The sequence below is a fragment of the Macaca mulatta genome, chromosome 2, assembly GCF_049350105.2.
Source record: "Macaca mulatta isolate MMU2019108-1 chromosome 2, T2T-MMU8v2.0, whole genome shotgun sequence".
Lineage (NCBI taxonomy): Eukaryota > Metazoa > Chordata > Mammalia > Primates > Cercopithecidae > Macaca > Macaca mulatta.
The window spans coordinates 110416580-110439794 of NC_133407.1; the positions used below are offsets into that span (position 1 = coordinate 110416580).

At 38.0% G+C, this 23215-nt stretch overlaps 1 protein-coding gene, 1 long non-coding RNA gene and 1 pseudogene across 16 annotated transcripts in view; 1 reads left to right on the forward strand and 2 right to left on the reverse strand.

Annotated features, from left to right (window-relative positions):
* SETD2 (SET domain containing 2, histone lysine methyltransferase) overlaps positions 1 to 23215 on the reverse strand; it is a 154847-nt gene that overhangs the window by 59672 nt on the left and 71960 nt on the right. For 9 of the 15 annotated variants that reach the window (XR_013413844.1, XR_013413843.1, XM_028844060.2 and 6 more), the window contains 3 exons: positions 13901 to 14035; positions 12012 to 12131; positions 9491 to 10153 (listed from right to left, as the gene is read on the reverse strand). The exons of 2 other annotated variants lie outside the window; for them this stretch is intronic. Coding sequence is in view for 7 of the 13 variants with exons in the window: in XM_028844060.2 (XP_028699893.2) it covers positions 9491 to 10153; positions 12012 to 12131; positions 13901 to 14035 (918 nt within the window). In the remaining 6 variants the exon portion in view is untranslated. Of the gene's footprint in view, positions 1 to 6323; positions 6541 to 9490; positions 10154 to 12011; positions 12132 to 13900; positions 14036 to 23215 lie in introns of all 15 variants that reach the window. 4 more of the 15 variants (XR_013413845.1, XR_003727278.2, XR_013413847.1 and 1 more) reach the window with 2 other exon arrangements.
* On the forward strand, positions 14398 to 14537 carry LOC114676639 (small nucleolar RNA U13; annotated as a pseudogene).
* Positions 18750 to 22714, reverse strand: LOC144339146 (uncharacterized). The gene is made up of 2 exons (XR_013413868.1): positions 21674 to 22714; positions 18750 to 20944 (listed from the first exon to the last, which is right to left on the reverse strand). It is a non-coding gene; the product is annotated as an uncharacterized LOC144339146 (long non-coding RNA).

Here is a 23215-nt window from a genome sequence, read left to right on the forward strand (position 1 = left end):
TAAAAAGTAAAATATATGCATAATATGCATAACTTATCTCTGGAAAGCTACACAAGAAACTGATTGCCTCCAGGAAATCAGATGGAAGCCAAGGGTAGGGAGGAAACATTTCATCGTATGTCTTTCATACTTTGCCTCATGTGCAGAAATGGCCTGTTTTTAAAACTAAAAAAGAAGAAAAAAAGATAAAATGCCTCTGAAAAAGTCCTAAGCATAGTACCAAAGACTCTTGTGCATTATGGGTGTATTCTTGGTGAAGACCATAGCTATTCACGAGGCAACTTCTAAATGTTGTTCTTCAGTAAGTGCCATACCTAAAATGTCCCCCCAGTTCACTGCCTCTTTTTAAATTTGGTCCCCCAACCACCCTCTTTTCTAGCCTTACCCATCCTTCACTACCAAGCTAAGAGTAGGAGCCCTCCTGATATTCAAATCATCTAGAAAACACTTTTTGAACCACAGTTCATTCCTTTCTCAACCCACATATATATATATGCCTGTTAGAGAAACTGCTCATATTTATGGACCCTTACCCCAGAAATGCTATAGTCTCACATGTAATTTTAGAGGTTCTAAAAATCTCCTGAAGTTCAATTATGTATCACAGATTAAAAATCTCTGCAGTAGGCTGGGCGCGGTGGCTCACGCCTGTAATCCCAGCACTTTGGGAGGCTGAGGCGGGCGGATCACGAGGTAAGGAGATCGAGACCATCCTGGCTAACACAGTGAAATCCCGTCTCTACTAAAAATACAAAAATTAGCTGGGCATGGTGGTGGGTGCCTGTAGTCCCAGCTATTCAGGAGGCTGAGGCAGGAGAATGGTGTGAACCCAGGAGGCGGACCTTGCAATGAGCCAAGATTGCGCCACTGCACTCCAGCCTGGGCGACAGAGCGAGACTCCATCTCTTTTAACAAAAAAAAAAAAAAATTCTCTGCAGTATTAAAGGAAAAAAGATACTTGAACAAAACACTAAAATGGTTTTTATGATATTAGAATGAATTCAGTATTATAGTTTCTAAATCAGAAGCAGATTAAGAATAAAAAGTATTTGCCAAAGATATACAATTGCATGAACTGCCTAGAAAAGACAGAGAAATAGTTATTTTTTGGACCAGAAAAGGGAGTGGAAGAAGAATGCAGCATTTAAATCAGAAGACATGAGTCAATTGTCAGCTGTCATTTAAAAGCTAAGTTACAACCTCATGGGCCTGATTCCATTTTACAGCTGATAAAAACCCCATCACTTAACTTCACAGGGTTGAAAAGATTACAATGTGCTCATGAAAATATTTTCTGACCATCTATCAAATAAAAAATATGTTCCAAGGATTCGAGAAGCAGTATGAAAGAAAGCGTGAAGGTACCACAGAGAAAGATTGACTTTCTTCATATTTTCATTCACATATTTATGAAATGTCAAACTACATTACCAAGCTCTTCACAGGACACTGGGAAGACCCAAGTGACCAAGACATAAGCAGTCTCTTCCTTCATTCAATGTACCACTATAAAATATTATCTGCCTTTGACTGGAAAAGATGTTGTGAGAGCCTATACAAAGGGCAAAACAAACACTCTATCTTGGAGAAACAGGAAAGACTTTCCGGGGGGGAAAAGGAAGAAATTTAAATGAGAAGAGATATCCAAAACAAAAGAGTTTTCAGGAATGAGTGTATGTGTGTGAATATTAGCAGCAGAGGTCTACTGCCTGACTAGAATGGCTTGAGAGGAGACCGCAGAAATAAATGCAGACCACACCATGCCAGGCATGCGAGCCAAGTTAAGAAAAATGAACTTAATTTTAACAGTGTAATGGTAAACTATTTGCAAATTTTAATAGGAAACTGAGATGAAGGGATTTGTATTTCCAAAAGATCGCTCTAGCTACTGAATGTAGCACAGATGATAGGGGGCACACAGTAGTCACTCACTATTAGTAAGAAGTAATTTATAATAACCATTATTCCCAAGATGCCATAACAAAAGTAACTCTTACTACAAAGATTAAAAAATTGCGCATGCCTTTGAAGAAAGCAATTCCATGGTCTAGTGAGAGGAAACAAGCATCTACACAGGACATTTCAGTAATCAGTTAAGATTATTACAGTTGTATAGAAGTACAGAAAAGGACAAAGCATGAACTGCAACTCATTCAGAAAAACAAAACAAAACAAAACAAAACGGTATTCCAAGCAAGGAGAACAGTATGTTCAAGGACATGAAGAGGTGAATATGTATGAGAAGACTGATGTGCCTCATGCACTGAGTATGTAAAGAGAAACTGCCTGCTAGGCAAGAAGTTGAGACAGACATGGAATTACTTTCTCTATCATACACTAAAGGCTTTGTTCTTGGAGTAATGGAGTCTCTGAGATGTTACTAGAGGTTCCTGTTAATCACATCTGTGTTTTTAAAATACTGTAGCATAATGAAGGATAACATGAAAGGCGAAAAGAATGACAGCAAGAAGGATAAATGTTGTAAAAGTGTAAGAAATAGCAGGAGACTGAATTAAAAGTAGCAAAGAAGAGATGTTGTGCCTTATTTATTTTTTAGAGACAGAATCTCACTGTGTCACCCAGGCTGGAGTGCAATGGTGCGATCTCAGCTCACTGCAACCCCTACCTCCGGGGTTCAAGCAATTTCCCCTCCTCAGCCTCCCCAATAGCTGGGATTACAGGCACTGCCATCATGACCAGCTAATTTTTGTATTTTTGTAGAGACAGGGTTTTACCATGTTGGCCAGGCTGGTCTTGAACTGTTGACCTCAGGTGATCCACCTGCCTCGGCCTCCCAAAGTGCTGGGATTACAAGTGTGAGCCACCACGCCCGGCCTGCTGTGCCCTATTTAACATGGAGAACAAAATAAATCTCAGGTGCCCCAAGAAATACAACTTTTTAAGGGATAGGCAAAAGAAAAATGAACAATGAGAATTACAGAATGAATCTCAAAAGATTCAAAGGAGGGTATGGTGTCAGATTAACAGATGGAAACAAATGATAGATTAGAGTGGTGAAGTACATTGTGTGTACATACATGTTAATTGATACACACACACAGAGGCATATTTTATACAATCTGCTGACGGGTCCTAGAAACAATGTCCCAGTATCAACAACTTCATCTAGAATCCAGATATTGGTTTTAAAAACATTTCCCAACACGAGGAACAGGAGCTTCTTGATAAAATGACCAATTCTAGGGCTAGAGAAGGGATAGTACAAGATGAGCCTGGAACAGCATATTGTAGCCAAAAGGTAAGAGAAAATAATGGAGATATGTCAGAATGACACAAAAGCCAACATGAAAGGGCTTCTACTGGCCAAATATGGGACAATGAAGGCATCAAGTAAATAATGAAGTTAATAGATCATAATCAATTGGGTAAAATAAGAATCTATGAGTAAAACAGTATATATCAATGAATGAACAAATAGGAGAATAAGTAAACTTGCTTACAAAAGAATGTCCAATAAACAAAGTAAAAAGAATAACGAATTAGAAAATCACCATTTGGCAACCACCATAGTAGTAAGTAATTCAAGCAAATCACTGGATGCTAAATCTAATGGATACATTTTATGAAAAACAGGATATTTACATATTTCCAAAGTTGCTCATATGTGATGCTTTTTAATTATAAAGGGAAAGATCGTAACTTTGCCCTGGAGAAGTCTGGCAGGCTACGGCTTAATCGGCTTAATCGAGTGATCAAAGTTGACAATGCTAGTAATGGGAAAATTCAGTACCATGTGAAGAACACTACTGTAATATTCCTGACAAAAAAAAATGTATACCTGAATCCAAAGGAAAGTTTCAGACAAACCCAACTGAGGGATATTCTACAAAAATTCAAAAATACTTTAAAATGTGAACTTTATAAAAAATAAAGGCAGACTGAAGAACTATTTCAGAGTAAAGGGTACTAAGGAGACATACAACTCAATGTAATGCTTGCTCCCATATTAGATTCTCAGCCTTTTATTTATTTATTTATTTATTTATTTATTTTGCTGTAAAGGCCATTATGTGATATGTGAACAACTGGCAAAATCTGAAAGAGGTCTGATGATTAGATCATAGTATTTTATCACTGTAATTTGCTGACTTTGATAAGTACACTAAAGTTACACAGAAGAATACCCTTGGTTTTAGGAAATACACAATATCCAGGGGCATCATATCTATAACTTAGTTGTTGTTGTTTTGTTGTTTTCTTTTACTTTTTTTTCCGACAAAGTCTCACTCTGTCATCCAGGCCGGACTGCAGTGGCACCATCATGGATTACTGCAGCCTCAACCTCCTGGGCTCAAGCAGTCCTCCCACCTCAGCCTCCCAAGTGGCTGGGACTACAGGCACGTGCCACCACGCCTGGTTAATTTTTTAGTTTTTGTAGAGATGGGGTTTTGCTATGTTGCCCAGGCTGGTCTTGAATTCCTGGGCTCAAACAATCTGACCGCCTCTGCTGTAACTTACTTTTTTAAAGTTCAGAAACAGAAAACAATAAAAAAAAAATTATGGTAAAATGTTAACACTGGGGAATCTCAGTGAAAAGTTTAGAGGAATTTTTCAATGAATTTTCTCTAGACTTGTCACTAGAATATGTACAGAATATTATTCTTGCAGTTTTTCATTAAGCCTGAAATTATATCATAATTAAAAGTTTAAAATATCAAGAAGGAAAATGTATGTTTTCATTATGGTTACTATAAGACTTATACTACCTACATCTACACTAAATCAGTCTCAAGTTTCTGACTGACTTGGTCACAGTCCTAAGGGAATAACAATATTCCTTAATGATCACTTCTAGCTTGGAAATTCTATAACATATACACCCTCCCACCTCTCAAGATAGTTGTACATCCAAATCACTTCCTAAACAGCATCAAGACTTCTTTTAAAAAACTAATTTCATGGGCAGCAATAGAAACATGATCATTATGTCTTTAGGGAAACAGAATTAAGAGCTCACCCAAAAGAGTAAAGTGAAAATGACTTCATTCAAAACCAGAATGTTTAGAGCAGCCAGATTCTGCACTTTATCTTTTAGATCAGGTGTTGGCAAACTTTTTCTGTAAAGGACAAGATAGTAAATATTTTAGGGTTTGTGGGCCATCCAGTCTCTGTCACAACTACTCAACTCTACCACTGTAGTACAAAAGCAGCCATAGATGATAATACATAAACGAATGAACATGGCTGTGTTTCAAAGAAAATTTTATTTACAAAAACAAACAGTGGGGCAGATTTGGCCAACCCTTGATTTAGATGAAAGTATTTGTTTAAAAAATGGACCACTAATAAATTTTTGCCTTTTACCAAACAAGACATTTATTTAAAAATTTTAATGTAGATGTAGCTAAAACAGTATTCTTTAGGGGCAATTGTAATTTTGTTAAAGGATAAGTAATATTAATCTTTATGGATACAGAATAACCTTACTTTAGTAAGAATTCAAAAGTTATCACAGAAATCCAGGACACATAATTTCATGTTCAAATGTTGCACAGCAGATTTCACATAAAATATTAGTGATGGAGTGAAAATCCAAGCAGTGACTCAAAACTTCTCAGTTTAGGCAACTCTATGTTTTATTTTAACTTTTCATAGAGAGTTTTAATAAGTAGCTTTCTAGGGAAATACTTGATTTGCTAAATTAAAGATAATGTCTTGAGATAAAGATGAAATAAGAGAAGAATAAGAGTAGTCATTAGAAAGAGTTCAACTTATCACATGTAGGTAATTTTGTCCCTAAATCATCTAAATCCAGATGCAAATGGAAATACCCAGACTTCATTTTAAGGAGAGATGCACATCCTATCATCTAAGTGTTTATAAGAGAGGCTCTGGAATCACTAACCATCACAATCTCTTGGTGTTTAATGGCAACTGAAATTGCCAAGTTCACAGGAACCTTACCTCCTCTTCTTATGATCCAAATGAATGAAGACATTCCAGTCAAGTTACACTTAGTCACCACTGGTAACCAGCTGTTTTGCCCTATGAAGTCTAGGGTATATTTTCAGCATGAGGGGTGATATGCAACAATTTCTTTTGCAAACAGAAATATATGCACATATCCCTGCTGAAAATGTAGCCTAGTAAATTTTCACATGAAAACAAATACATGCTCTCAAGTGGCAATGTGCTAGGTGATGTTTCTGGTTGAGGTCTACTTTAGGAGTCAAAATGTGTAAGCCTTGTGGAGTCAAGGCAGTGGTCCTGTGTATATAGGTATAGAAAAAGTAGCTCACTTAATCCTTTCTCGCCAGTAGGGATTTTCCCGGAACGACATCCATTGTCGGCAATGGACGCACCAAAATAACGCCGGCGCCAGTGAGTTAACCACCTCTGTCCTCTTTTCACCTATTATATTTTTCATGCATCATCCAACTTCCCAACCATCTTCCTGTTTCTTCACAGAATGCACGCTAGGTTCTCGTTTTTCTTCAGCACGAAGTTGGAAATGGAGTTGAGAAAAGGAGACACATGGTCAGCTGGTGATGTTAACAAGCTCCTTGCTGCCCTGAGAAGCTAGATGGAAATGGTTCAAGTTACAAGGGGGATCATCATCAGATCTGGGAGGACAAAGAGTAATTCACGAAGCTTCATTCCCTTCCCTCCCACCCTCTTTCATTTACTGATGATTCCTATAGTCTGCCATCACAGCAAAACCAAGATTAAGGAATCTGAAGCAATCCCTTTCTGTTCTTCACTCCATCCAGTGTGTAGAAAAGCCAAGCGAAACACATGTCCGCCAATGTTATGGTGGCTCCCAGTTGGTCGGGGAGACTTGAAATGGCCATAACCACATAACCACAATCTTACACCAATGCTTTTTAGTATGATCTTGGAATTAAAGATCAGCAACTAACACAGTGTTTGACAATAGGTGCCTTTATTAATAAAGGTAGGTTGAATAAGACATTTTCTTTTCAGTTAATGTCTACTCGAACACATAGGTGGAAGTCAGACAGAAGTAGTTAACTCTTTCAATGCCGGGATCGTATAGATATATAGTAATCACATCAAGTCAATGTGTTTCTCTAAAACATGTTCAAATTATGGATTCCTGATTTCAGACTTCTGGTTAAATGCTATCTATGTTTGTCTGGTTTTTCTAAGAACCACCATAATCAGAGTTTTGAAATCAGAGCCATAGTAAATGTTAATTAGAATGATGGATGAATTAAGAACCCCAGCACCAATGTGTAACAAAACATCACAGTTCACAGTCAAGTAAAAACATTTCTCAGTAATACAATTCTAGATGGGTAATGATTCCAGAGCAAACTAAAGTTTGAAGAAGAGAGAAGAATTTTACTTAATGGCTCCCTTGACACTAAGAATCAGGAAAAATCCAAAGTATGAAGGATAAGAAGTATATATTTTAAGTACAAATAAAGTTTTAAACCTCAAATCAAGAGGATCATCAAGCTACATAGTATTATAAAATTGCTTTGATGTTTCAGATAGCAGTGGGGAAGATAAGAAAAAGGGGAAGAAATAATTTTGTAGGACTCAAATGTGTGTCCAGAGTGTGAGTTTAAATTACCACGGTTACATCTAATTGGGTTAAGTATATCCTAGAGAGTAATTCATACCATTACAATTACAGAAACCAACTATCATACAGAGAAACAAGAATATTTACTTTTTCCAGATTTTAAGACAGCTTTACAATGATTACATCTTAGCAGTTTTAAAAAATAACGTCAACCAGAGACTTCTCCAGCAAAAGTAAACTACTGGTCTATAACCCTACTTATTCTCCTTCCATAAAACTACAGCTGTAAAGGCCTTTTTTGTGTCCATCTGTGTACTTGTCTTCATCTCTACCTTCTTAATTGAGCTTCTTTACAGGCTCCAACTAGCAGCCTCCAAACACAAGAGGGACTCCTTTTAGGGACTCCTGTGCTGTCACAAAGCAGGCCTTAAATAAAATCCATCAAGTGACTATCCCAACACTTCTTTCAATTAACTGCAATTCTGATTCCTGCAGTTCACATACTGACTTCATAAGTAGATTTACTATGAACCCTTCCTTTTATATTTAGAAAAAGGCCTGTAAGGCTGAGTTTATACTGAATTGTAAGTGATGAAAGTAACATGAGTAAGAGCTCAAATGGGTAAACAAGAGCTGAAACCACAACATACTTAAAGAAGGGTCTCAACACAGCAAATGAGGAAGCACAGTACACAACCACCAACTACTCATTTTGCTCAGTGTTTAAGGCCAGTTTCATTGGGTCAAAATACAGGATTTAATGGAGGGAGCTTTGTCATCATAATTAGGGGCAGGGAGGATTCAGGTGTTCATCTTGCTGCAAATAAGTCAAGATTGTTGGTTTATTTGGTTGCTTCATCTCTGGCAGAAGAAAGGAGGAACAGAAAAATAGAAGCTAGTAAGTAACCTGTTCCCACAGGGTCCTCAAGACATGGATCCCAAGTCCAGATCACTTACAAATGAAATGTACCATACCTCTCCTACGTTTATCCTGTTATTCATTCTAGTGTTTATCCAAGACTCAGTCTGGGTTTTCTGCAAAGCAAACCCTGCACACATCTTGCTACACTCTTCAACAAGAGATTATGTGTATAATAGGCATAAGAATTCCAGATCTATTTTTCCTCTTTTGTCCAAAGAAATAGGCATTTAAAAGCAGGCCCATTTCAGAAACAATATTAGAAGTGAATACCAACTAGTTCCATAAAGTTGTTTTTCTTTTTTTTTTTTTTTTTTTTTTTTTTGAGACGGAGTCTCGCTCTGCCGCCCAGGTTGGAGTACAGTGGCCGGATCTCAGCTCACTGCAAGCTCCGCCTCCCAGGTTTACGCCATTCTCCTGCCTCAGTCTCCCGAGTAGCTGGGACTACAGGCGCCCGCCACCTCGCCCGGCTAGTTTTTTTTTTTTGTATTTTTAGTAGAGACGGGGTTTCACCGTGTTAGCCAGGATGGTCTCGATCTCCTGACCTCGTGATCCGCCCGTCTCGGCCTCCCAAAGTGCTGGGATTACAGGCTTGAGCCACCGCACCCGGCCCATAAAGTTGTTTTTCTAAAATACAAATTTACATTCAATCATTTTTAATAAACTGCTAAGTTACCTTAGTTTTCCAATTTATTTTTAATTTTCCATTAATACAACTGATTTCCAATAAATTTAAACACTAATTTTTTCTCATTACAAATAGAATCCTAAGTTTGCTACTCAAATGATTTTTGTTTTTAATGTGAAGAGCACTTAAATGACTGAACTCACTATTATGATATACTTTTCTAAGTGAGAGAAAAGAAGACATTTGTATATTAGTTTGGCTAATACGACTCTTGCCACGGTTTAGAGGATGTTTGAGACACACAGTAAGAGAGACATTATTCCATTTTTCAGAAATATGCATGGCTAAAAAAGTAGTTAATTTTGCTTAGTTTTGTAGAACTCTAAACCTGAGTAATTCAAGTTGAAATGAACAAAAGATGCTTCCTTACCTTTAGATCTTTCCAACTGTCCAGGAGTTTGGTGGCCAAATCACTTATATCCACTGTTTTATCTGGCTGTTCTTGGCTCCTTTCACTCTCCACATCAGACACACCCTCTTCTTCATCTTGGGATGGTGTTTCTTCATTAATAGGTTCTTCTAGTTTTGTGCCATTGCTCTCTTTGGGCTCTATTTCAGTGTCAGCTTCTGGTTCAGACGTAGGTAGCTTACTAGCTTCTATGTTGGTTTCACTCTCAACTTTGCATTCAGGCAGCTGTTGTGGTAGTAGCTGTTGTGACTGCAACTCTTCCTCTTCCTCTACAGGAACATTTTCTAATTGATCAAGATCCTCTTTGCCATCCTTGCCTTCTAGCTCACTGGTTGCATCAGAGATTGCACTGTCCATGCTATTTTCACTTATAATTTTCAGTCTGCGAAACATTAGTTTCTTGGGAGTGTCTGTGTCAGCTTCTGTGCTCAGCTTGGTGGAAGGATCAGGTGTGTTGAGTGGTGTGTGAGCACGCGATGTATTCTCACTAGAATACCCATCTCCTTCACTCAACGGAGGGACAGCAGTCTTAGTCTGAGACCAGCGTTGAATAATTGGAAGTACTTTGCTTTCCTCCAACATATTTTTAGTAGGAATGGGCAAGTGTTCCAAAGTCTTTATAATCTGATTAAACATAAAAAAAAAAAATTACATCACTTTGTACAGTTGACTTTTTTTTTTTTTGCAGACAGAGTCTCACTCTGTCGCCTAGGCTGGAATGCAATGGCATGATCTTGGCTCACTGCAACCTCCGCCTCCTGGGTTCAAGCAATTCTCCTGTCTCAGCCTACCAAGTAGCTGGGAGTACAGGTGCTCGCCGCTACACCTGGCTAATCTTTTGTATTTTTAGTAGAGACAGGGTTTCACCATGTTGGCCAGGCTGGTCTCAAACTCCTGACCTCAAGTGATCCACCCACCTTGGCCTACCAAAATGCTGGGATTACCAGCATGAGCCACTGCACCTGGCTACAGCTGACTTTGCTTTTGTTTTTGTTTTTTTTTGAGACAGAGTTTCGCTCTTGTTGCCCAAGCTGGGGTGCAATGATGTGATCTTGACTCACTGCAATCTCTGGCTCCCTGGTTCAAGTGATTCTCCTGTCTCAGCCTCCCAAGGAGCTGGGATTACAGGGATGCACCAACATGCACAGCTAATTTTTTTTGCTTTTTTTTTTTTTTTTTTTAGTAGAGACGGTGTTTCTCCATGTTGGTCAGGCTGGTCTTGAATTCCTGACCTTAGATGATCTGCCCGCCTCAGCTTCCCAAAGTGCTGGGATTACAGGCGTGAGCCACAGCGCCCGGCCTACAGTTGACTTTTTCAATCTCTAGATGGGACTCAGATTATTTCTGCAAGGGTAGTGCAGTTTTGCTACTGCTTTACTAAGACCTACATCTCTGTAAACACAAGCATACTTAAAAATCATAATATTGCTTTCTTTAAGAAAGAAAAACTTTTAATAAGACTGATCAGCAAGAATAAAATGTGGAGCAACATCACAACATCAAATAGGACTGATCAATATCCTCTACCAGTAGTTCTTAAACCTGGGTAGCTTTTTAAACATATACACTACTGGACCAATCCTGGGTATTTTTCTTAAAAAGTTCACCAAGTGCCTGCGATATAGACTTGGGCGCTATGTAATAACATATTTAAATGATGTCTGTCATACACACAAAAATGCAGACATCTCTTTAGCTTTTGATAAATAGCTATCTAGCAAAGAGAGACCCTCTCCTCATTCTTAGACAACCTCACCCCTTCTGAAATCCAAGAATTTTTTCTGAAGTATTCTTCAATGTAGTTCCACAGAAACCCCAAGGCTTCCTCAATTTCCTCAAGTCAAATCTCCTGGGAGAAGGATGGAGGCAAGAACAAGTACTTATCTGCCCATTCCTTTTTGTTTGTTTTTAAAAGTCTTTTATTAAATAAAAGACTTTGGGATTATATTACAAATTAGAAAGTTAGAAAATATTATTAATTTCATAGAAAGGTAAAGATATCATTACTCCACTAACAATGCTGTCAATGAACCTTTACTTAGATCTTTTAAAACACTTATTTAAAAGATTCCTCAAAATGTTCATACTCTTGTTATGCAGAATTCAGATCTTTACCAATTCTTTAGGCCCCACAGTTCAAATTTTATATAACTTCCCATCTTTTTAAAACTCTGGTTTTAACAACAAACTGGATCTTTCACTTAACTATGTTGTTGTTGTGATTATATCTTGCTCTTGTAGTTCCCTGTTATGTAGTACCAACCTTAAAAAGATACTACAGGAAAACCATGGGACAAACTACTAACAAGGTGAATGTACGGTTAGATAGTTAAAGGAATGATACTGAGATGAAAAAATTATTTGATTATTTAATACCACTGATACAGTGCTAAATTCATAATTACTGATATTATCACATACCCACAACCTAGGCAATCAATATAGTGGTTTTAAGAAACAAGCAAGCTAAATGTGAACTGACCTCTTCCTGAAGCTTCTGGTTACTTTCCCGGCCGTCACCTAGCTCTGCCATCCAGATCCACAACAAAGACAGCCCATGACGTTCCAGAAAGGACTTCAGGCAGGACTGTGAGTGTGTGTTCTTTCATGGGGGAAGGGAGACAGGATGTAGAGTATTGGGAGGCAATACCAGAATATTACAAAGAGCCCGAGGAGAGTTCATGTATATATTACACACTATAGAGTTCACTTACATTCACAAAAACAACCTAGAAACTCTGTTTTCATTAGCCTAAATGGAACTCTACAACAAATGCTTTAAACAGATTATAATCTTCTCTGATACACAAAATATAGCCAGTCAACTGGGATTTTACTAACGTAGAAAATTACATAAATATTAATAAGTCATTTATAATGAAAATTCTGAACTAAGAAAAAATTGCATGTACCTTTTTAAATAAAACAAAACCATAAAAATTAATCATTAAATAATTCTTTCTTCTCTCCCTTTCAGATGATTGTTGAAAAGACCTCTTTTTCCTGTTTTGTTTTTTAATCATCATGGTTTTTTTAAACCGTGGCTTATGACTATAATCCCAGCAATTTGGAAGGTGGAAGAGGGAGGGACTGGTTGAGGCCAGGAGTTCAAGACCAGCCTGGGCAAAATAGCAAGACCCTTATCTCTACAAAAATATAAAAATAAAAATTAGCTAGATGTGGTGGTGTGTGCCTGTAGTCCTAGCTACCAGGCAACTGAGGCAGGAGGATCACTTGAGCCCAGGAGTTCCAAGGCTGCAGTGAGCTATGATTGCGCAACTGTGTTCCAGCCTGGGCAACAAAGCAAGACCCTAAAAAAAAAAATCATTTTGTGTTATCTAACATCTTGTGGCATACTTAATAAATTGGTGTAAAAAAGAGTACTGTTAAAATTTCATGCTTTGAGATCATGTAGTACAAATGGCTTTGGCATGCTAATAATTGGAGGGTAAAAGGCTATGACAAGTGTGATGAATTGTTACATTTAAAAAAAAAACAAAAAACGCCACCACATTCTTTGAATATAGACAGAAAGCAAACCAGGTCTACTAATGCCATGCTCCCCAACCTTTTTGGAACCAGGAACCAGTTTCATGGAAGATAATTTTTCAACGAACTGGGTGGGGGATGGATTCAGGATGAAACTGTTCCACCTCAAATCATCAGGCATTAGATTCTCATAAGGAGTGTACAACCTAGATCTCTCGCATGTGCAGTTGACAACAGGGTTCATGCTCCTATGAGAATCGAATGCCGCTGCTAATCTGACAACAGGTGGAGTTCAGGCAGTAATGCTCACTCAACTCCTACTGTGTGGCCCCGTTCCTAACCAGCCCATGGCCTGGGGATTAGGAATCCTTGTACTAATAGATAAAATGATACTGAACCCTTTAGTCATTTTAAATAATATGGTACAAGCTTTGAAAGTCATATACAACTCACACATCCATTTAAAAAATAAGATTGGCCGGCCAAGGTGGCTCACGCCTGTAATCCCAGCATTTTGGGAGGACGAGACAGGTGGATCATCTGAGGTCAGGATTTCAACACCAGCCTGGCCAACACAGTGAAATCCCATCTCTAATAAGAAAATACAAAAATTAGCTGGACGTGGTGGCTGGTGCCTGTAATCCCATCTACTTAGGACGCTGGGGCAGGAGAATTGCTTGCACCCAGGAGACACAGGTTGCAGTGAACTGAAACTGCACCACTGTACTCCAGCCTGGATGACATAACAAGACTCCATCTAAACAAACAAACAAACAAATAAATAAGACTAACTCTTATCAGAATTATTCCTTCTTCATTCATCTTCATTCATTCATTCCCACTCCAAAACCAGAAATAAAAAATAAACATTAAAGTGTTCACCTGTATGAGTTCCAGACAGGTAAGTTTCTGCTCCAAAGTTTCAATTCTAACCATTAGCCGGCATAAGCTGAGCACCTGGTTTTTATCAGAGAGACCCTCACCATTTTCCATCAGAGCTTCTAGCTCTCCATCCACCTACCACAGCAAATAAAAATACCTTTTTATAAAACAACAACAACAAAAAACTAAAAAACCCAAAAAGTTGCTCAACCTTATCAATTATCAGGAAAACACAAATTAAGACCAAACTGGGAAACCATGGTATTAGACTGAGGGAAAAAATTAAGAAGGCTGATAATATTAAGTCTACTGTTGATGAAAGTATAAAGTGGTATAATATATTTGAAATGCATTTCATTCACTCATCAAATACGTATCAAGAACTTATTATGAGTCAAGTATAATTCTAGGTGGAGATGTGCAATGAGCCAAAACAGAAAAACCTGCCCTTATGGGAGACCATAAACAAATTATATTAAACTAAAAGGACTTCAGAGATCCTTTATGGTTCATAAATATGATGGTTGGGTTTTCACACTGCTGTGTGAGATATATCTCCCTCAAACTTAAATAAGTTATACATTTTAATATATAATGACCCTTTTATGATGTCAGCATATGAATGACCCAGCTGATGGGGCAGAGTGCTTCAGAAAAAAATAAAGCATTAGCCTGAAAAATAGTTGTATCCCCATGCACAGAAATTCTACCTATCAGAACAAACTGTAGAGAAATTCTGCACATGTGTACCTGAAGATTCCTAAGAATGTTCATTGAAGCAACACTTATACTAGCAAAAAATTGCCAACAACCCAAATATCTGTACAAGTTTGATAACCGGCCATGTTCATGCCATGAAATATAATACCACAGTGAAAGGAATCAAGTACAGCCAAATGCAACAACATCCATCAATCTTAAAAATATGTCATTAAGAAAAAGCAAGTTCCAAAGAATTACATGCTATATGAATCCATTTTTATGTACCTCAAAGCTGAACTTTTTAGGGATACATATGTGAAAAACTGCTTTTAAACAGGCAAGGATGACCAGGCATGATGGCTCACACTTGTAATCCCAGCACTTTGAAAGGCTGAGGCAGGAGGATCACTTGAGCTCAGGAGTTTAAGACCAGCCTGGGCAACACAGCCAGACTTCATCTCTACTAAAAATCAAAAAAAATTAGCCAGGTATGGTAGCATGTGCATATACTCTTAGCTATTCAGGAGGCTGGGGCAGAAGGATCACATGAACCTGGGAGACTGAGGTTACAGTGAGTTATAATTTTGCCACTGCACTCCAGCCTGGGTGACACAGTGAAATCCTGTCTCAAAAAAAAAGGCAAGGAAGTAAGACCCACAATGTACAACAGTGGTAACCTCCAGGTAGGGAGAAGGAAGTAGAGAAGCACTAACAAGGATTTTATAATTATGCTTTGTAACATATATATTCTTTGAGTGTTTTAAATATTAAATGTAAATAATGGGGGGTTGAGAATCAACCTACCAAAGGTTATTTCCAGTCCTGCATTATGGCAGTTACAGGATATAAAGATGCCTTCAAAGAATTTATTATGGGGGAGATTAAATTAATTCATATGAAACCAAACAAGGAAGCATTAACTGTAAATGTTACGTAGGTCTACGTAAGGGAGTAATTAGAATGAGTCACTAAAATAAGATTAGAAATAGATAAGATAAAGACAAGAGGAAAAGGTAAGCAAAGTAGTGAGGAAAGTGTGAACAAAGGAAAATAAGAAATCATAACAGTGCATAGGTCAACAAAGCTCAAACAGGTAAGGCATGGTGAGGGACTGAGAAAAACCATACCAAATAAAAGATTGGGCCAGATGCAGTAGCTCATGTCTGCAATCCTAGAACTTTGAAAGGCTGAGGCGGGTGGATCACCTGAGGTCAGGAGTTCAAGACCAGCCTGGCCAACATAGTGAAACCCCGTTCCTAATAAAAATACAAAAATTAGCTGGGCGGCATGGTGGGAGCCTGTAGTACCAGCTACCCGGGAGGCTGAGGCAGGAGAATAGCTTGAGGTTGCAGTGAACCGAGATTGTGCCACTGTACTCTAGCCTGGGTGACAGAGTGAGGCTCCTTCTCAAAAACAAACAAACAAACAAAAAAAGACCGGTGTTAGATTAGAAGATCTCAATGTAACATAAAATAACTTGAATTTGATAAAACCTGAACAGAATCCTGAACAAGGGAATAATATGATCAAAGTGGATTTTTTTTTTTTTTTTTTAAGATGGAGTTTCGCTCTGTCACCCAGACTGGAGTGCAGTGGCGCAATCTCAGCTCACTGCAACCTCCACCTCCCAGATTCAAGTGATTCTCCTGCCTCAGCCTCCTGAGAAGCTGGGACTACAGGCACGTGCCACCACACCCGGCTAATTTTTTGTATTTTTAGTAGAGACAGGGTTTCACCGTGTTAGCCAGGATGGTCTCGATCTCCTGACCTTGTGATCTGCACGCCTCAGCTTCCCAAAGTGCTAGGATTATAGGCGTGAGCCACCGTGCCCAGCCCAAAGTGGAATTTGAGAATAATTTGTGCGGCAATAACAGAATCAAATTTAGACAAGCTAGAGACTAAGGAGAAGACATACAGATAGCATTAAAACTTAGCAGGAAATGATAAAAGTCTACAATGAAATGATTCAGAGAAAAGCAAAACTAAAAGGAAAGAATCTTAAGAAAATTTTCTATTACTTTTTCTTTTACTTAACTAGCTATTTATACCTTACTGTAATTTCAGGCAAGGCACGGAACATTTTTATTTCATACTGTACTCGAAAATTCTGGTAAAGAATAAGAATGAGAAAATATAAAGTGCTACCTGAGAGAGGCTGTGGAAACTCAAAACCATTTTTCTTTCTAAAATGTACATTTAAGGCTCATTCTTTTTCATTTCCAATACCATTTAAGTTTCTGAGTAAATACATGAACAGAAAAACCAATTTAAAGTTGTCCTAATCCAAGAAAGACAATTTCATTAAAGATATCTTTTCCTTGCATATCCTAAAAGTAAGCTTTCCTGGGTCCCAAATTCTATGGTATTAGAAGAGTTCAAGGGATTTAAAATTCTACTTTCCCCCTCAACTGTAACAGCCACAACACTGCTTTTGACAGAGTTTTGAGATGTAAATAAAACAGGACTAAAAAACGAGGTATTTTTAGCCAGGCACAGTGGCTCACACCTCTAATCCCAGCATTTGGGAGGTCAGGGCAGGCAGATCATCTGAGGCCAGGAGTTTGGGACCAGCAGGGCAAACATGGTAAAACCCCATCTCTACTAAAAATGCAAAAATTAGGCCAGGCACGGTGGCTCATGCCTGTAATCCCAGCACTTTGGGAGGCCGAGGTGGGTGGATCACCTGAGGTCAGGAGTTCAAGACCAGCCTGGCCAACATGGTGAAACCCAGTCTCTACTAAAAATACAAAAATTAGCCGGGCATGATGGCAGGTGCCTATAATCACAGCTACTTGGGAGGCTGTGGCAGGAGAATCACTTGAACGCAGAAGGTAGAGGTTGCAGTAAGCCAAGATCATGCCACCACACTCTAGCCTGGGCAACAGAGCAAGACTTGTCATCATAAATAAATAAAATAAAATAAAATAAAAATTAGCCAGGTGTGGTGATGCACACCTGTAATCCCAGCTGTTCAGATGGCTGAGACAAGAGAATCACTTGAACTTGGGAGGCAGATGTTGCAATGAGCTAAGATCATGCCACAGCACCCCAGCCTGGGCAACAGAACAAAATACTCTGTCTTTAGGAAAAAAAAAAAAAAAAAAAAGATGTATTTTCTTTTTAAAATTAGGTATGTTATGACTGTTTAAAACTCTGAGATAAAGCTAAATTATGTTACTTACATTCATTCAATAACATTTATTGAATAGATATTGTAATAAGGCATTTCCAGGATATAAAGAAAATAACGTTCTAACTAAAGAAAAAGAAACAGTAAAAATGCAGAAACTGCAGTATAAATTAATTTTTGCAAACAAAATAAAGACGAATAACCCTTGAACAGCCATCAGTGGTTGTACTATACCACACATACATATAAATGCATGCCAATTCCAGTGGTGATAATACAGCTCCCCTAATTTTGGGTGCTCAAGCATAGCAATCAATTGTGCAGTAACTTTTAGGGTACCTGGGAGAGACAGGTGGGAAGACTGAGTTTGTCTCCCTTCCTTTCAATTAAATTACATTTACTAAAAGTACTAGATTTTATGTACGGGTCAACATCATCCAAGAATATGAGGTAAGTAACTAAAAGTAAACATAAATGTAAGAATGATTAGGGTATATTTTTAAAATATTGATAATTGGAAAATTATATCTTAAATATATTTATATGTTTAAATATAATTAATTTATATAGAGTAAATATGTATTTACTCTATATAGTGCATATATATGCACAATTCTACAGTACTTGAAAATTTATTGAGTACCTAATCATTGCAAAATATTATTTTTTACTACTTGAATATTTTTGGCACTAAGAGGTCTAAGTAGCATTTTAAATACTTCTTGATGGAATACAACATACAGTATGCAGTATACATATATATACAGAAAAATATATAAACAATTAGTAAACAGGTTTAATAAACAGGTGAGCAACACCCATATAGCCACCATCCAGGTAAATTTAAAAACAGAATACTGCCAACATTCCTGCAGTGCCCCATGTACCTACCCCTTCCTAGTTATAACAGCAACTCTTCCTGTGCTTTAGAGATAACTTATCCTAATATTTTAAGAAACGGGCCTTCAATTTTCTTGATAGGTTTACTATCCACATGCAAATTCCTAAATATTAAAATTTCTTTTTTTTTTTTTTTTAGTGATGGAAGCTAACTTTATTTGAAATGAAAGGTTCACTCTTGTCCTTGCTCCCTTATTACTTTAATTTTACTTTAAGTTCTGGGATACATGTGCAAGAACACACAGGTTTGTTACATAGGTATATAAAATTGTATCTATTTTTCATCTTTATAGAAATGAAATCATACTGGACAAAATATTTTGTCATGCTTCTTTCACTCAAACTTACATTTTAAGAGTTATCCATGTTATTGTATGCAGCCAGTTTATTTTCATGACTATTTCTTTTATAATTTATCCTTTTTTTTTTTTTTGAGACTGAGCCTCACTCTGTTGCCCAGGCTGGGGTGCAGTGGCATCATGTCGGCTCACTGCAACCTCCGTCTCCTGGGTTCAAGCAATTCTCCTGCCTCAGCCTCCCGAGTAGCTGGAATTACAGGCACCCACCACCACACATGGTTAATTTTTATATTTGTAGTAGAGACGGGGTTTCATCATGTTGGCCAGGCTGGTCTCAAACTCCTGACCTCAGATGACCCGCCTGCCTTGGCCTCCCAAAGTGCTGGGATTACAGGCATGAGCCATCGCCCCTGGCTCATTCTTATGTTAATAGATATCTGAGTAATTTCTACTTTTTGATATTATAAGCAATGCTGTTGTGACTTCTAATATACATTATAGCTAGGCTCTCTGCTTATACACCCAGGAACTGCTGGCTCATATGGCATATGTTCTTTCAACTTCAGTAAATAATGTTAAAGCATTTTCAAAAGTGGTTGTCCCCCATTTACACTCCCCACTGACAGTGTATGAGATCTGTTGTTCTTATGTATCATGGAACTTAATTTTTATCAATCTGGTGAGAGTAATTTTAATTTGCACTCCCAGATTACTAATAAGGTTGAACAGCTTTCCATGTTTATTGGCTATTTGAATTAGTAAAGTGTCTCTGGAAGTTGTCTATTTTTCTTTTGTGCTGGCTGTTCTTTTCTTATTAATAGGATACTGGTTACACTCATTATGCATATTCTGGATAGTAGTATTCATTTGTTATGAGTTGAAAGTAAGTATTTCCTCTCACTCAGGTGGCTTTTCACCCTCTTTATTACATAAATCATTATTAATTTATTTCAAAAACTCAAACAATAGAGACTAAGGGAAGTTTCAGACTATTTTCTGTTCGTACCATAAACTACAAATAACATCAGGTCATAGTAGGGACTCATTATACTTCCATCAAGTAAGTAAGTACCAAGTGTGTGACATAGCCAAAGAAGATAATCACCTGTCCTGGAAAAGCTTATAGTTTCGTTAAGGAAATAAGCTATATTCAGATGCAATCATAAGAACAAGGATAAAAAATGTTTAGCAATCAAGGGGTAGCATGAGGGATGTGGATTACAGTGCAATCATTATTAACATCTTCTTGTCAACAGTTTATACATGCAAAACTGCATTCTGAACTGCTAGCTACCTTGTCCTTTCCATGGCATCCTTTACCCAAAGAAATTCCCAAGGCTCAATCTTGTGAGTTCAAACAGTTGAATTCTGTGATTCTGCTTCTGTGATTCTGCTCAACTGTAACTGACCAAAACTCAGAATCTAGGCATGCAAAAAAGGAATTTCCGCAGGAGATAACCCAAGTGAAATTAAAAGTAGAGTTAACCTCTGCATTAGAGTCAAGGGCAAATGATCTTTCACATCATTCTAGGAACCTAGGTTCATTCTGGGTCATTCTGGGTTTATCTGGGCAAAGTTTCATGTAAAACATCATTGTTCCAGAATAACTTCAAATTTGTATCTGGAGCAACCAATGACTGTAGCCTATGGAATGACTTGATACAAGTTACCTCTAATTCAGTCCATAGGCACCAAGACCTATCCTGAAATTGACACACTATTACCTGAATACAAACAATCAACCAATGACAGAAATATCTAGTCCTTAGCTCCTCGGAGTTATCCTTAAATCTTCTCAGAAAGGTAAAAAGTCACCTAACGGAAGTATGATACAGATATAATACCACCTCTTAATCTATAATAAGGTCACTTCTCATCAATAAATTAATTTTAAAATGTGTTTATTCTATAAGTTTTGAAAATAGGAAATAGCCATTGGAAAGTTTTTTTTTTTTTTAGATGGAGTTTTGCTCTGTAGCCTAGGCTGGAGTGCAGTGGTGTGATCTTGGCTCACTGCAACCTCTGCCTCCTAGGTTCAAGCAATTCTCCTGCCTCAGCCTCCAGAGTAGCTGGGACTACAGGTACCCACCACCACGCCCAGCAAATTTTTTATTTTTAGTAGAGACAGGGTTTCACCATGTTGGCCAGGCTGGTCTTGAACTCTTGACCTTGTGATCCTCCTGGCTCAGCCTCCCAAATCCCACGCCTGTTGGGATTACACGCGTGAGCCACCACGCCTGGCCTGGAAAGTTTTTATGGAGATACTAGTTTAGGTCAACATGTTTAATAACTATTTTGTGGTTGCTCTGGTAAACCACCAATTATATGAAACAAGAGTTAACAACAAAAGCAATTTAATGGAGTTTAAAGAAAAATGTCCTGTAGTCAAGTAAAGAAAGCTAACAGACTAGGTATGACCCAGTGACTACACTTCCATAGATAAATCTTAAAGAAACATGTGCAAAAGAGACATGTGCAAAGATATTAACTTTGAAATTAAGAGCAAAGGCCGGGTGGCTCACACCTGTAATCCCAGCACTTTGGGAGGCCGGGCTGATCATGAGGTCAGGAGATCGAGACCATCCTGGCTAACATGGTGAAACCCTGTCTCTACTAAAAAACACAAAAAAATTAGCCGGGCATGGTGGCAGTTGCCTGTAGTCCCAGCTACTCGAGAGGCTGGGGCAGGAGGATGGCGTGAACCCGGGAGGTGGAGCTTGCAGTGAGCCAAGATCATGCCACTGCACTCTAGCCTGGGCTACAGAGCGAGACTCCGTCTCAAAAAAAAAAAAAAAAAAAAAAGATATTAAGAGCAAAAATTGGAAACATATAAGTATTCATATTCATCAGTAGGAAAATATGTCAATAAACTGCTATATGATGAAAAAATTTCAAATGACCATCATGCAGAAGTTGAGGAAAAAAAAGAAAAACATTACAGCAGTTAGAAACAAATGTTCATCTACATATATGAATTCAGATCAAATTAAAAAATAAGAGTAAAAAAATGCACACAAATACATATATACTATATCGTTTCTTCTTCTTTCTTTTTTTCTTAATAGAGATGAGGTCTTGCTATATTGCCTAGGCTGGTCTCGCACTCCTGGGCTCAAGGTATCCTGCTGCCTCGGCCTCCCAAAGTGCTGGGATTATAAGCAAGAGCCACCACGCCCAGACATATTTTACCATTTATAAAAACTTTTAAAACGTTACACGAAACAATTCAATATGTTCCAAAACACAGAAGCATTTATTGTTATGGCCATAGTTGCCTCAGAGGTAGGAGGGGACTGCACTCTACAGTTTGACAGTAGTTTAACACAATGGTTAAGAGTAGAGACAAGATGCTGGATTGGAGTTCATTTCCATCACCTAGTTGGGTGACACTATAATCTCTCTGTGCCTTAGTGTGTTCTTATCTGTAACAAAGGAAAAATCATTACCTAATTTATAAGCTTATTGTGAGAATACATCTCACTTAAGCTTATATGTGATGTGAGCTAATACATCAAGTGCTTAGAAAAGTGCTTGGCATAAAGTTACACTATATATGCTAAATAAAAAGAGGGCTGAAGGCTGGGTGTGGTAGCTCATGTCTGTAATCCCAGCACTTTGGGAGGCCAAGGCGAGAGGATCACTTGAGCCCAGGAGTTTGAAGCTGCAGTGAGCTATGAATGCATCACTGAATTCCAGCCTAAGCAACAGAGTGAGACTTTGCCTCAAAAAAAAGAAAGGAAAAAAAAGGGCTGGCACTGTGGCTCATGCCTGTAATCCCAGCACTTTGGGAGACCAAGGTGGGAGGATCACTTGAGCCAGGAGTTCGAGGCTGCAGTAAGCTGTGATCACTCTACTGTACTCTGGCCTGTGGAACAGTGCGAGACCTTGTCTCAAAAAAACCAAAGCCAAACCATTTGAAAATGTATACAGTTTTTAAAAGAGAGAGAAAGAGAGAAAGAAAGAGCTAAAGAACACATGACATTCTAATGCATTTGTTCATGATGGGTGGTGCAAATATAGGTGTTTGTTATATAAACTGTCCTTTTCTGCTTTTTCTAAATGGACCTTTCCAATGCTTTTTATTATCTGTATCTTCTTACAGTTTCAGATTCTTAATACTTAATTCCCTCAAATTAATTTGTGCTTAACTGATGTTACCTTTTAACCATTATACTCTTATCACCTCCCTCATGTCTTCTTCTATCTCCCCATCTAAACAGAAAAATTGCTGTCATCTATAGTTCTCATGAGTACTAAGTTCCTGAAAAGTCCAGGAATAAGCTA